The 13,900-nt window shown below is 35.2% G+C and overlaps 1 protein-coding gene across 1 annotated transcript; it reads right to left on the minus strand.

The window, feature by feature from the left end:
- Positions 1-2,087: 2,087 nt before the first annotated feature.
- LOC23687838 (15-hydroxyprostaglandin dehydrogenase [NAD(+)]) lies at positions 2,088-13,286 on the minus strand. Its single transcript, XM_011494899.2, has 4 exons — positions 12,795-13,286; positions 12,585-12,708; positions 2,816-3,245; positions 2,088-2,750 (listed from the first exon to the last, which is right to left on the minus strand). The coding sequence occupies exons 1-4, from the start codon at positions 12,885-12,887 to the stop codon at positions 2,636-2,638; spliced, it is 762 nt and encodes a 253-aa protein (XP_011493201.1). The 5' UTR covers positions 12,888-13,286; the 3' UTR covers positions 2,088-2,635.
- Positions 13,287-13,900: the final 614 nt, after the last annotated feature.

A 13,900-nucleotide genomic window follows, 5' to 3' on the forward strand; every position in this document is an offset into this window, starting at 1 on the left:
TGCTTCGGTCCTGGAAGGATTCCCGGAATATCCTATGGGATTTCCAAAGCATCGTGGAAGGATTCTCGAAGGATTCTTGAAATAATTATGAAGGATTTCTGGAAGCATTCCCAAAGCATCCCGGAAGAATTCTTTAAAGAAGGATTACCGAAGCATTGTGGGAATTGTTTCGAAGCATCCTGGAAGGATTCCCGAAGCATTCCCAAAGCATCCTGAAAGAATTGCCTAAGGACCCTGGAAGAATTTCCAAAGAATCCTGGCATGATTTCTAAAAGATCATGGATGGATTCTTGAAGGATATCTGATAGAATTCCTGAAGGATAGTAGGAGGATTTCCTATGATTCTTGGAAGGATTTCCCAAAGATTACGGAAGGATTTCAGAAAGATTTTCGATGGATTCCGGAACGATATCTGAAATATTCCCGATGCGTTTCGGAATGTTTTTAGAATGATTACCGAATGATCCTGGAAAGATTGGCAAAGGATCCTGGAAGGATTTCCCTACACGCAAACAAATTTTGTTGTATAATCTACCGAATCCATGGTAGAATTAAGAACTGCACCAACGATTTTCAACCGACTACAAAAATCTGTTAAGTTTATTATAATCTGGTTAAAATCACTGAGCAGTGCAGTAAATTTGACTATGTCCAAAGTAGCATCCACTACAAAGCATTTTATTTCAATCCGTGACACCCACTGTACAAAACAGTGTGGTCTTCTCAAATCAAGAATGTTTCTAGTCAAAAATACTACAACTCTGGTTAAATCAACAGAAGAAATTTTCTTGTGTAGTGAAGTTGACTATGTTTTGGTAGAGTTAACAGATTAATGTAGTCGGTTAAAAATCGTTGGTGCAGTTCTTAATTTTACCATGGATTCAGTAGTTTCTACAATAAAATTCATTTCAGTGTAGGATAATGGAAGGATTCCCGAAGGTTCCTGAAACGATTAGAAGGGTTCCCGAAGGACTTAGAAAAGGTTTTCGAAGGATTTCAGAAGGGTTAACGAAAGATTAAATAATTTTAACCTTCCAGTCGTCGCATGGTTCACCACCGTCAGAACTACCACGCTGTTGTTGTGAGCGAAAAGCGAGTTTTTTTTCATCTGTGTTGTACAAAATACAACAGCGCGACGACTGAAGTGTTAAATGAAAACACAGCGCAACAAAAATGTCATTTGTGCGTGTCTCAAGGATCACATTATGTGTCTCTAGTATGAAATTTAAAGTATGATTTATTAAAATTGTTCGTGATCTAATCCATCAAGCATGCAAAATAGGCCTTTTACTTTCATTTCAGATATAATTTGGTTGAAATCGCACGATTAAATTTCGATTAAATCAACATACTAATAGTCTCTATACAAACTCTTCGTTTCTTTTATATGGCAAAATACAATACTTTTCCAAATCATCAAAAAAATAACTTTTGAGAATCAAAAATATTATGAATTTTGTTGATAAGTATTGTTATACACATGAAGTAAAAGTTCCGAGACAAATTATGCAAATAAACTACCTTACAAGCTGCCAAACTTGCATGCAAGTTTGGTGAAATAGTCAAATTTAGTATTTTCAACATCCAATATCTCCAAATCTAGAAGTGCTATGATGTTTCTGAAAACGGCAATGTATTCAGCAAGCATTTATTTAGTAAATAGCGGTATTTTGGTGCTTGAGACAAAAACGTGTTCCGCAGTGAAATCGTTGCAACCTTGTATTGCCATGATAAGTTCTCTATATGTTAAGGTTAAGTTAAGTTAAGTTTACTGAACAGCGATTTTGCTTTATCTCATAAGCAGGTGAATACAACCTGTAAAAATTCTGAACTGCTACAGCAAAGAAAACGTAACATGGTGTTAATAAAAACTTAGTTTGTTTAACCAAACATGGATAATAGTGTTGCCTAACACAAACCGAGATGTAAATAAGTAATGATACTAAAAAAAGCGAAAAAAGGTTTTCGTAATGACTTATGTCGACATTAGACGAAAGTTTTGCGAAACTTCGTCAACTCCAATTTCATGCAAATGCTATCTAAGTTAATCTGAAAAATAAGTTTTTACAGATTGACAGAGCGAACAATGAGTGTTGGTGTAATTATCTTTATTATTTCCTTCACAGTTTACTGCAGTAATTTGATTCTTACCGAAAGCGATAATGATGAGTCCATCTATGTATGCTAATACTTAGGAGTAGTTTTTTTTTTGTTTCTTTATTTGGTATAAATATATGTTTAATCTTTGTATGCTTCCAGTATGGATTCTTGCAGTGTTTTCCGTTTGGTTTTACAAACCAATCGTGTCATACAAAATTGATTTCCGGCCAGCGCCGTTCCTATTGTTCTACTCTAACGATCGTAATGTATCAATGTTGTGGTAATACGAAGCGAGTTGTCTGTATATGCAATGCAGTTTAGGAGACATTGAAGTTTTCTGTTAGTTTACTTTAGTGGTAAATAATGTTCATTAACCTTAATGATTTTATGAGTTACTGGTACGAGAAATGGCGATTGTATAGCTAATTCAGATTTTGCTTAATGAGTTGTGAAATTATTGGATTATTTAATGCTAGAATACTTTTGTTGACTTCTGGGGGTTGTCATACCGGGCTTCCTAAGAACCCAAGCAAATTTAAATACTGCTGTATGGTATTTCCTTAGGTGATTTGCCGTTGTTGACCAACCAAATCGAACCGGTAGGAGCATTTTTGATCAACGGAATGAGCTCTCGTGCCACGTGTTCTAATCTGCGAAGAAAAATAGTATGGTTATTGTTGCTTGAAATTTCGTTTAAATGTTAAATAAAACTTACTTCTGAAATTGAACGCCGGACATATCCAATTTCCATGCCTTCTCGTGGGCAGGTGAGCTGAACCGTTTATTGTGGGAGAAAGAATTCTCGATGGGCCCGGGACAGTACGCAAGGGTTCGTATGTTGGTTATGTTAAAATGGTAAGGATCTCCACAGGACTTGGTCAAGCCGAGAATGGCGTGCTTTGTGGCGGTATAGATGGGCGTCGAAAGCTGAGGTTTTACACTTACAGCCGATCCAATGTTGACCAGCACGCCGCCTTTGCCGCCCTTATCTTTACTAAGGAACTGCTGTGCCAGCAATGTTCCCCGGATGGCTCCGTTCAGGTTGACGTCCACCTCCAGTTCCCAAAATTTGTCATTCATGATTTCCGCGTTGTTGATCACTATGTCGATATCATGAAAGACCGATTTGGTGTACTGGAATGCCTCTAGAAGTGTAGAAGTTTTGCATGTTAGCTAGTGTATTTTCCTGTTCATATATTATTATTATTAGTTATATTATCGAATAAACTTTTTTCGAAGAAATGTTTTCGGTTGATTATGGTCAAAGAAGGGAATGAAATTTGGAATGACAGGATTTTGTAAAGCATTTTTTGCGTCCTCATGCCAAGAAATTCTTTTTGAGATTCCCGTAGATATTCTTTTATAAAATGTTCTAGGCATTCCTCCCAGTATTTTTCATGAGGTCCTTCTGAATTTTTGATTATTTTTTTTATAAGTTTTTCTTCAAAGATTTTTTATTATTATTTTTACATGAATTCTGCATACCTTGTTATCTCGCCCTAAAAGTCATTGTTAACCGAGTGTATAGCTCCTTGTTTTCAAGTAAATGAATAAACCAATATAAAAACTATCATTTCTGCGAGATAGAGGAGGATCTTCTCTTCATCGTAGCATGGTTAAATATCATGTAAATTCATTCGTTTGCTCAGTAACACCAAGCTGCACACTTAGTTACCAATGGCTTTTAGGGCGAGATCACAAGTTATGCGAGAATTGTTCCTTATTCTATTCTAAAAATATCCTCATGAATATCTCCCACGGTTTCTCCATGATCTGAAGTAATTTTTCTTTTATTATTCGTTTTATTTATTTTTAAAAAAATATTTTAGAAATTATTTTACAGAATCTGTTTTGATTTTCTTTCTTTTTTTTCTATGAATTATATCTTTTATCAATTACTTCAATAAAGTGTTCAATCATACAGCCCAAAATTTAATATTTTTTCCTTTGGCTACCTCTAGTATTCTCTCAAAGCACTTCAGGGTTTACTCCAAACATGGTTCCAGAAACTCCTCCACACAGATTCAACAAAAAATTCTAATGTCGAATTCGTTTCTGAACCTAGGTTGGAACTGGTGAAACCCGTTCTGAATCACAGTTCCCACCCAACCCGATTCAGTTTCAACTAAATAAATATGAACATAGGGCGATTTCTGATGATAGCCGCCAAGAGAGCCAAAGAATTGAAGTGAAAGTTGAGCACATTTTTATGTGAATACAGTTTGCTCATTTATGAGTAAATCATAATCAATCTCGTGTAACTTTTTCTAAGCATGTAGAACGTTTAGAAGAATCATTAAATAAAACAGCTCCTTAGCTTTTCTGTAGCTTCTACAAAGTCATGCTTAAAGTGTCTGGGTTCGAGTCCCGAATAGCCCAGAATAAATGTACTTGGCTTGGTAGGGCATAAAGTATCAACGTACTTGATACACAATATACTAATGCAAAAATGCTTACTTTGGCAGAGAAAGCTCTTGTGGAAGTGTTCATAGAACATTAAGCTGAAAAGCAGGCTCTGTCCCAGTAGGGACGTAATACCAAGAAGAAAAGAATAAAGTTTGATGCACACCTTGAGCAAGAGCCATTCGGGAAAGCACTTAGGTTTTAGATTTAATATAAAAAAGTGACCTCTGAAAGTTCAGTGCAACTTTTTCCAACCGGCGGGCAATCCTCCTCAGCCCGAATGCAACCCCGCTTACCCTAGTTACGATGCAGCGAGCTAGAATGGTTGGTTCGGAAAATAATGTTGTATTGATTATTCAAATCAATTATAACATGGCTTTCGCATCAAGTTAAGTATAATCGACTACATTTGCGATGATTTTTTTTAATTTTCAGCGATTAAGAGGAATAGACTCCCTTTTATCCCTCTAACCGCAAAGTGCATATGATCCCTTAAATATTTTTCTTTAAAAATAGATGTAAATGCATCATTCCTCAAACTTACAGAAAAATAAAAAAAAGTAGAGTTTAAGATGACTTTTTCAAAAATTAAATTCATAACTTCATAACAGAAACTCTAGAAAATATCTACCCTCCGGCTAATTCAGAATTTGCTGCAATCCAGAGAAGACATTTATAAAGAGTTTCTGAAGTAATTTATAGAGTTCATACACTATACTAAATTCTTGGAAAAATCGTGAAAAAAACATTATAAGATCACTGGAAAAATCTATGAATGCATTACTGGAGTGATCCTAGAAGCAAATTTTGAGTATACTCTCGAAAAAAAATCCTTTTCTGGTGGAATTCCAGGGGCACGATTAAGATAAAAAAGCTGTCCTTATGAGGAATACATGAATTTCTTGGCAAATTCAGGATGTGGAATAAAATGTTGGCTATACAAAGAACTTCTCGGAAAAAAATCAAGCGAATCGGTTGAGTTGTCTCCAAGAAATCAGAAAACTACAAAATGATGTTTATTTTTAAGTTTTCAAGATACGGCCGGGTTGGTACCAGAAACAAAAATGTTCATTACTCCAAAACGGTTGGACTAATTTGCTTCATTTTTTCACAACAGACTCTCATTGAAGTATTGTTTCGAACAGTGAAACATGAGAAAAAATCTGTAGGTTAAATATGTACGTGAATTATGGAAAAACGTCGGTACCCCCATAAATTTCTGAATATCTTCGGATCCAGATGACCAATGATCTATATCAACACAGTTTCTTAAGAGAGAAAATTGGAAAAGTTATCGCTGTTTGAATATTTTTTGTGGTAAAAAATGAATCTTTGTTGTTTATCAACTGCTATTTGAGTATTTAAAAAAAAACGAGTCTTTCAATTTTTTTACAAAAAAGCTTTACAAAACTTGCATTGAAATTAAAAGAGACACTCTCTAAACATTCGAGAAGAAGTCAAAGGTAACTCATCGGTGAAATTGAAAGAAATTCTGGAAGATTTTCTGGTCGAATACACTCCCGTGCAAAAGTTTGGATTCACCCTCTCAAAAACATACAAAAGTGATTACACGTCCAATTGAAATTCTCTTCGCCGCATTCGAAAGGCAAAGAGTTATTCTTACTTCGTATGTATTTTTTCAAAAACATTTTTTAAATCTTGTATACTAAATTTTTACTTAAAGTTGTTACATTTTTCAAAAAACACACTGAAAAATTTATATATAATTTCCTCGGCATTGGATCGACCAAAATTTTAAATCAAAGTGTCATTAGAATCGTAATCTTATATTCTTTGAAGGGACCCCACGAAATTTTGGCGGAAAAATCTGGAAAGTTTTCAAAATCAATAAAACAGTCAGTCAAGTCATCGTGCAAAAGTTTGGGTTCACCTGAGCCGCACGCACATCATTTTTGTCAATATCTCTGCCATTTTTCAACCGATTTCAATAGTTTAAAGCTTTTTTGAGCGCAAATAATGGCACGTACATGATTGGTTTGAGATTTCACAGATTTAAGTAAGTTCAGGTGACTGACTGTTTCATTGATTTTGAATGCTTTTCAGGTTTTTCCGCAAAAAAATCGTGAGTGCTCTTCAAAAAATATAAGATTACGATACTAATGACACCTTGTTTTAAAATTTTGGTCGATCCAATGTTGAGGAGATTAGCTATGTGTTTTTTGAAAAATGTCACAACTTTAAGTAAAAATTTAGTAAACAAAGTTCAAATAATGTTTTTGGAAAAATACATACGAAGTAAGAATAACTCTTTGCTTTTCGAATGCGGCTTAGAGAGTTTCAATTGGACGTGTAATCACAGAGATATGGACTGAACACTTTTGCATGTTTTTTAGGGGGTGAACCCAAACTTATGCACGGGAGTGTATGGGGAGTTTTCTGGGGGTAACCTTAAAAAACTTATGCTTGAATTCTGGAAAGTGTCTCAAACTATTTTTTTTATGAATTCCTTACTAATTCCGTAAATTAATTACTAAATGATGTATTTGGCCAAATATTTGAACTCATTCATGAAAATAAAACACTTCTACAAACAGTTATGTTAACAGTTATGACAAGTATACCGGGTACCCCCGTTGGTTTGACCACATTTAATCTGAACACTTTTTAATTTGTACCCCGCTAATTTGCACGTCGTTCAGATTAAAAATGGTTCAAACGTCATATATCTCATGGAACGGAGTAAAGTGAAGTGGAACGCTGTGGAACGGAACGCATAATCAAAACAAAACAGTGAAAAAGGTTACCAGAAACACGATTCTAGGGTGACTAGATGTTCAAATTAAAAATGAACCCCGATGGTTTGCATGAGGTACCGTTTTGCAAGATTAATGGTTTAATTATCAAATATTATTTCTAAACATAAACTCATATATTTTTCAAATGTTTTAAGTCAATTTTAAAATTTATTATTCGATTAGTTTCGTCTATAATTAAAATATATACAAAAAAAAGCAAATTTCATAATTTAATATTGTAAAACTAAAAGTCATCGATTTATTTTTCAGGAAAATTATTTTTATCGACGTATTATTTATTGACCTTTTTTGTATACCTTTTCATTACATACAATTTTTGAAAAATCGTATTGACCGACTCTCTGAAACTTTTTTTTAGGAATCCAAAGTCCCATTATTAAAAGCTCCTAATAATAAAATTTTATTATTTGTTTATATTGGTATACAAATTTATGAATAACTAGTGGCCCCGGCAAACTTCGTCTTGCCATCAAGTAGGCTGTTGAAAAACGCTTCTGATCGTCCCATATAAAATGACAGTTTCGTTCGCGCTAGTTTTTTCAACTTTCCCGGTGAATATCCTGGGATTTTTATACACACAAACACGTCGGAACCCTTGACGAACAAAACTGAGAAAGAATCATTCAAATCTGTTGACCCGTTCGTAAGCCATTTCGTGACATACAAACATCATTCCATTTTTATTTATATAGATATAAGAAATTTTGTTCTAAAATTGAAAAAATCGTTTTCAAACTTTAATGAACCTAAAATTTTCCTTCATAGAATTTTAGTTGGTCGGGGTTCTGCTAAACCGCACCAAGTGCCAAAATCTTTATTCCGAGATATTTAACTTTAAAGTCTCTTCCTGTACTAGTTTATCACGGACGATAATTTTAATTTTTTTATCGTTCACATGCGATTAACAGTGACGGGGTTGGTGGTCTGATGGCTACCGCTTCTGCTTCATAAGCAGAAGGTCATGGGTTCAATCCCAGGCCCGTCCCTTTCCTCGTACATTGTAGTTGCATATCTCTCACTTGCATCTATCTTCCATTCTAAATCTATCACACTCAAACTATTCGTTCATAGCAAACGCTAGAACCAGAGACGGACAAGAAACCGTTTCCCTAACGCTTCCATTCTTCCACGCGCTTACCTTTCCTTACGCCTGATACATAGGCAGTCTGCTAACCTCAAAAGCAAACCTCTCTGCCATGCCTTTCCCCCAATCCATACACTCCCGCATGTACTGGTGTAGATGCAGTGGTATATACGGTCTACGTGGGAGCCAGTATAATGCATCATCAATTCCTCCCCCTTCCCCACATTGGTCTGCATTCTGACGTGGCAGGCACCATTGTCGCTAAAAATAGAAGATTACCAGCACTTATACACTGAGGATGCCTGTTAGTCCCAAGCAGTCATTCGGTTGGTTCCTTGTGTAAGTGCAGCTGATCTGGCGATACTGGAGTGTAGCATCCACGGGCGGCCAATCAAGCTCAAGCTCAAGCTCAAGCTCACATGCGATTAACAGTGTTCAATAAGTACACCGAGATTTAATATACTAGTAAATCATCAGAAATTAACGATGTAATTGGATTTCATAAAACAATATGAAGCACTCAGTTCACTCTGGCTGAACAAAAATTGAAAAATATGGTTCTTGGTTCGGTATGGTTGGATGTGTTTCACAGTTTTCAACAACACAAGTTAAATTGAAGACAAATGGTGTTTATCATCATCGTGCCTGTTGGAATCCATGTCACCATCCTTCCATGTTATGGGAAGGATTCGTATGTATTGAATCAAGGTTCTCACGTGTTCATACATAGATCCTAATGATCGAAGAAAACCATGAATTCGCTCTGCCAAAGCGCACCAAGTTGCTCTGCACCTTTCCTGATCAAGTTCACAGTTCAACGCGTGAAGTGTTCACCAGGAGTGACCATCATTTCAGATGTACATTGACCTGCTGATGTTTTACTGCGATATAAAAATGACCACAGAATCTAACAGTTGTTTGGTTTCCATCACTATCGGATTGGACATCAGAAAAAAAGTTTCACCGGGATTCGAAATTGTGCTTTCTGAGTGGTAATCTAGTATGCTACCACTAGGTCATCTTCACTTCTTGATGGAATAGTGATAAACTTGAATCAAGTAATGTGCACTTGGTTTGATGGCGGTAATGCCATTTTCTGAACAACTAAAGCGCACCAAGTCCACTTGAGTTGTTCACACAGTATCAGATTAAATTAATTCGTTTTTTCATTACGGCTTCTGTGTCAATTGATAAACATATTATATAACAAGCAAATGCAAGTATTTATTGCATGTAAATGCCTTTACTTCATGTCTGAATGTGATTTTCAGATAAACAGTACTTAGTGCGGTGTGGCTGGATAAAATTTCAAAGAAAATAGATCAACTCCACCAAAACAATATTTAATTTGAATTAGTCAATTGCTGCTCAATTTCACTGGCCTCTGTTTCTATGAGTTGCTTGGAATGGATAAATTGTAAGAATATAGAAAGAAATTGGATAAATATAGCTTTATACCTGAAAAATGAATTCCCTCTGATGATGTGCGTGGGTTTGTGGTTCACTCTGGCTGAACAAAATTACAGTTTTACGTGTCCTTCCAAACAAAATTTGTGATCTAAGATTACAAGGGATTGTTCAAATTACTCGATATTTGTATGGTAGAGAGGTTATGGTTATTTAAGTCCTTTGGAGTAAAAAACTCAATTTGGGTAAAAATAGCACTTGGTGTGGTTTAGCAGAACCCCGACCAATTTATGGTCCAACATTCCAGAAAATCTTTTCCTCAAAATATTCTATCGGTAAAAAGTTTAAATATTCGAGTTTGGAAAATTTCATATGAAAAAGTCCTAGGTGGACGAATCATCAAACAGAGAATGAGGATACCTTTCCTGAGTCTTAGCCCTTAATTTTCTTTAAACGCCTAAAACAATGCGAACAAAATTGGTTAAAATCTAAAATCGAACATTTTATTAATTTGTAGCATATGGCATTACGGAACCGAAAAAAATTCGAAATTATTTTTCTAGGTTAACATTGTAATTTAAGTAGTTTTGGGAGTATTTCGTTTACACAGGTAAAATACTGAATAGAATCTTAACAAATAACAGTTATTTAACCTTTTCTTTGGCATTTAGCTATTCATTATAAGATAGGATAAGAAAAACTTCTGATTTACAAACGGAGGACTTATAAATCAACTTCAACGATACCAACTATGAAAATTAGCAAACTTTATTCACACTAAGCTGCATCACTGAACACGTTTGTGATTCAAAACAGTTCTTAACATTGTGATATCATTTCTGATAACCTATCATAGCTGTAGTAATCGCTGTTTGTGAGTAACATGCAATAAAAATAAGAACGAACCTAGAGACATAAGTCGATTACTTAGATGAAGTATCAATTAATGTCAATCCCTCAAATCACGAGTCTTTCAATAACTGTGCTAAAGAATACAACAACTTCCGTGAATATCCTCCATTTTATTATAGTTGCCAGATGATCAAACTGCGTTCAAGGTAGAGTTGGTTCATCTCAAATTCATACAGTACCATTGAAGTTATGTATAAAAATCACTATGAATGATTGATAAAATCCTTATCCAAATGTTTATCCTTTTATTGAGTAGTGGATTAGTTCTTAAAAATTGAAGCATAAAAAGCAAAGTCCACTTACTAAAACTAATGTCAAGTACTCTGTTAGGTAATAATCATGTTTTTCGAATGGCGACGATGGTGGTAATAATTCCACTGCATACTTTCTAATCCATTGATATCACAATCAATCACGTTATTTGGAACTGCCTATGATACGGAATTACCCGTTCTTGTTTGTTAGTCTTAATTATTTGATTCTTTAGTTTGTAGATTCCAAGTATCGAATATTGAAGTACTTTTTCCTTGAAAATTAGTTTTGTTATATGGTGAACATTCGTTAATCGTTATTTGTTCTATTGCACTGCTATGCATTGCAAATCTTCAACATGTAGCAATTAAAAAGCAAATGAACTCTTATTTTCTGTCACACACAACTGTCAAGTGCAGTTAAAGGCACTTCAGTTTTCGTTTGACATAGCATATGTTTCGCAATAAACGAGTAGTATTAATTCTACGTAATGTAAACATGTTGCATTGAATGCTTGATCACGCAGCTACAACCATTATTTTAGAATATTACATTACCAGAATACAGTCGAAGCGCGTTATAACGACATCGCAAGGGACCGTCGCAATAGAGAAAAGTCGTTATAGAGAACAGATATTACATTGAAATATTTTTCAGGGGACCGAAAAATGTCGCTATAGAGAGCTTTTGTCGTTATAAAAGTTGTCGTTATAACGAGCTTTGACTGTAATGATGAATGGCAGAAGCATATACAAACTTTCTCTACCTAACTGGTCCAAAGTAGGTCTCCAAACTTACAAAGATAGCTAGAATGCAAAGATTAAATTAGAAATAATTTCGATATTTATTCGGCACCGTAATGTCATATACTACATGAGCCCTCAGTTACAAGTAAAAAATATTCAATTGAGGATTTTTTCAAGTTTAGATTGCATTGTTTTAGGTCTAAAAAATGGCTAATAGTCATGAAAAGTATTCTCATACTCTCTCTCTTTTGATGAGTCGTCCACTAAGACTTTTCCATATAAAATTTTAAAACTTTAATATTTCTATTTTACACCGATAGTATAGTTTGAGGCAAAGATTTTATGGAAGGTTAGACCATAAAAAATCCTGCGAAGGAAAATTTTAGGTTCAATCATGTTTGATAATATTGTGGTTCCAGGTTTAGATATTGAAAATTTGTGGTAATATAATGTACTTTGAAAAGGACAACATTTTCAGTAAAATGGAATCTGGTCAGTCTCTGAGAAAACCTTATGAAAATTCTAATCTCCTGATTTCAGTTTGCTTCCTTTTTAGTTGATTTTTTTTACTTTACCTTGTAATGTTGTAGATTTTAGCTAGTTATATTTTAAGAGAAATCCTTTTTCGACAAATACTTCAAGTTAGTCAAACTGTTATTACTTTTGAACTCGTGAAATTAAAAACACTCAAAACTGTTTATTAAAATTCAAGTTATATCTTTTGTAAAGTTCCTTCAAATTGATTCACAAATCGCTTTCGAAAGTTAGCTATTTTGTATGACAAATAGAATAAAATTGCAGAGGTGTAATACGTTTGGACGATTACAACCTATTTATAATTTTGTTTTTCGCAAAGAAGTTCAAACGATGTTCAAGTATTGAGCATAAAAAATCTATCATTACCTTCGAACTGGATATAGTCAGTCACATCACAATGGCAAAAGAGAACGCGGTTGGCCCCGAACTCATGTTCCAATTCCTTGGCGGTCAATTCACCGGCATCCGAGTCAAGATCACAAATGGAAACCTAGAAAATGCAGAATTGAATTAAAAAAAAGTCACTCTTTCAAGCCGGAAACCACAGATTTTCATCTCACGAAACTTCCTACTTACCTTAGCGCCATGTTTTAAAAGTTCTTCACAAAACGCTCGGCCTAGGCCTGTTGCTGCTCCCGTGACAAGCGCCACTTTATTTCTCAAATCCATGGCCACAAATGTTAGTTTGATTTGAAATTGGATTTTCAATTTCAATTTTGGTGTGAATCACTTTCTGTGCACCTTGTATGCAGGAAAAAGTGAATGAACTACGTTGCTTTCATTCACCACTTCTCCAGCAGCAGGACAGTGCAATCAATAAAATCAACCCTTTATGAATCACTACCACTTCCTTTTTCTTCTCGCGTATTTTAGGATGCTTGCCTCAACGCATTAGCTCAATTCCAAGATATCTCGTGTATTGCATAAATATTTCAATTATCCACTACAACTTTCGATCGTCTTGCTCGAATTTAAACTTATCTTTTTCACGATTGAAAATTTACGCCCATGACACTGCCCGAGCGCACTGCCCTTGTGTATACACAGTGTCTGTCTGTTTCACGGATTTCCACCACCCCCACCCAAATCTCCACCGCACATATACGTTTGTTTTCCTTTGCCCCCCACGGAGCATGCCACCCCCAAAATTGTATCCTTGCCCTCCTATCCATCCGTTTTGGTGAAAGCTACGCGCAGACATCCAAAAGCGGAAGCAACACATAGATATCTACCCAACATACAGATTTACAACCCATGACTGAGATCCAAGAATCTCACACCCCCTGAAATATGTACCTAGTAATATGTTTCCAATGCGATGTTGGTCCGTCCTATCGACGCATACCAGGATACGAAGGGCACCTAAATGTGAGCGAAACGTGCATTTGAGGGTGGATATGCCGGTTTGGAAGCGAATGAGAAGTTCTCTGAAATTGCTTAGAAGCACGTTCAGGTGGTGAAAAGCTTGTAAAGCTTTTCGAGAGGTTTGGTTGAGTAGCAACTTGAAAAGCTCAGTATCAATTTCGTCCTGAGTATCACTTACTGTATCTGATGTAAGGACATTCGTTCAAAGTATCTCTGGTAACATTTTAAGTTTTGAAGTTATAACTGACTGAAAACTAAAAATTGTTGCATAAAAACGCAATAAAGCCGAAATTGTTCCTAATAACAATGCCATGAGT

Source organism: Aedes aegypti, chromosome 3 (assembly GCF_002204515.2).
Source record: "Aedes aegypti strain LVP_AGWG chromosome 3, AaegL5.0 Primary Assembly, whole genome shotgun sequence".
Taxonomy (NCBI): domain Eukaryota; kingdom Metazoa; phylum Arthropoda; class Insecta; order Diptera; family Culicidae; genus Aedes; species Aedes aegypti.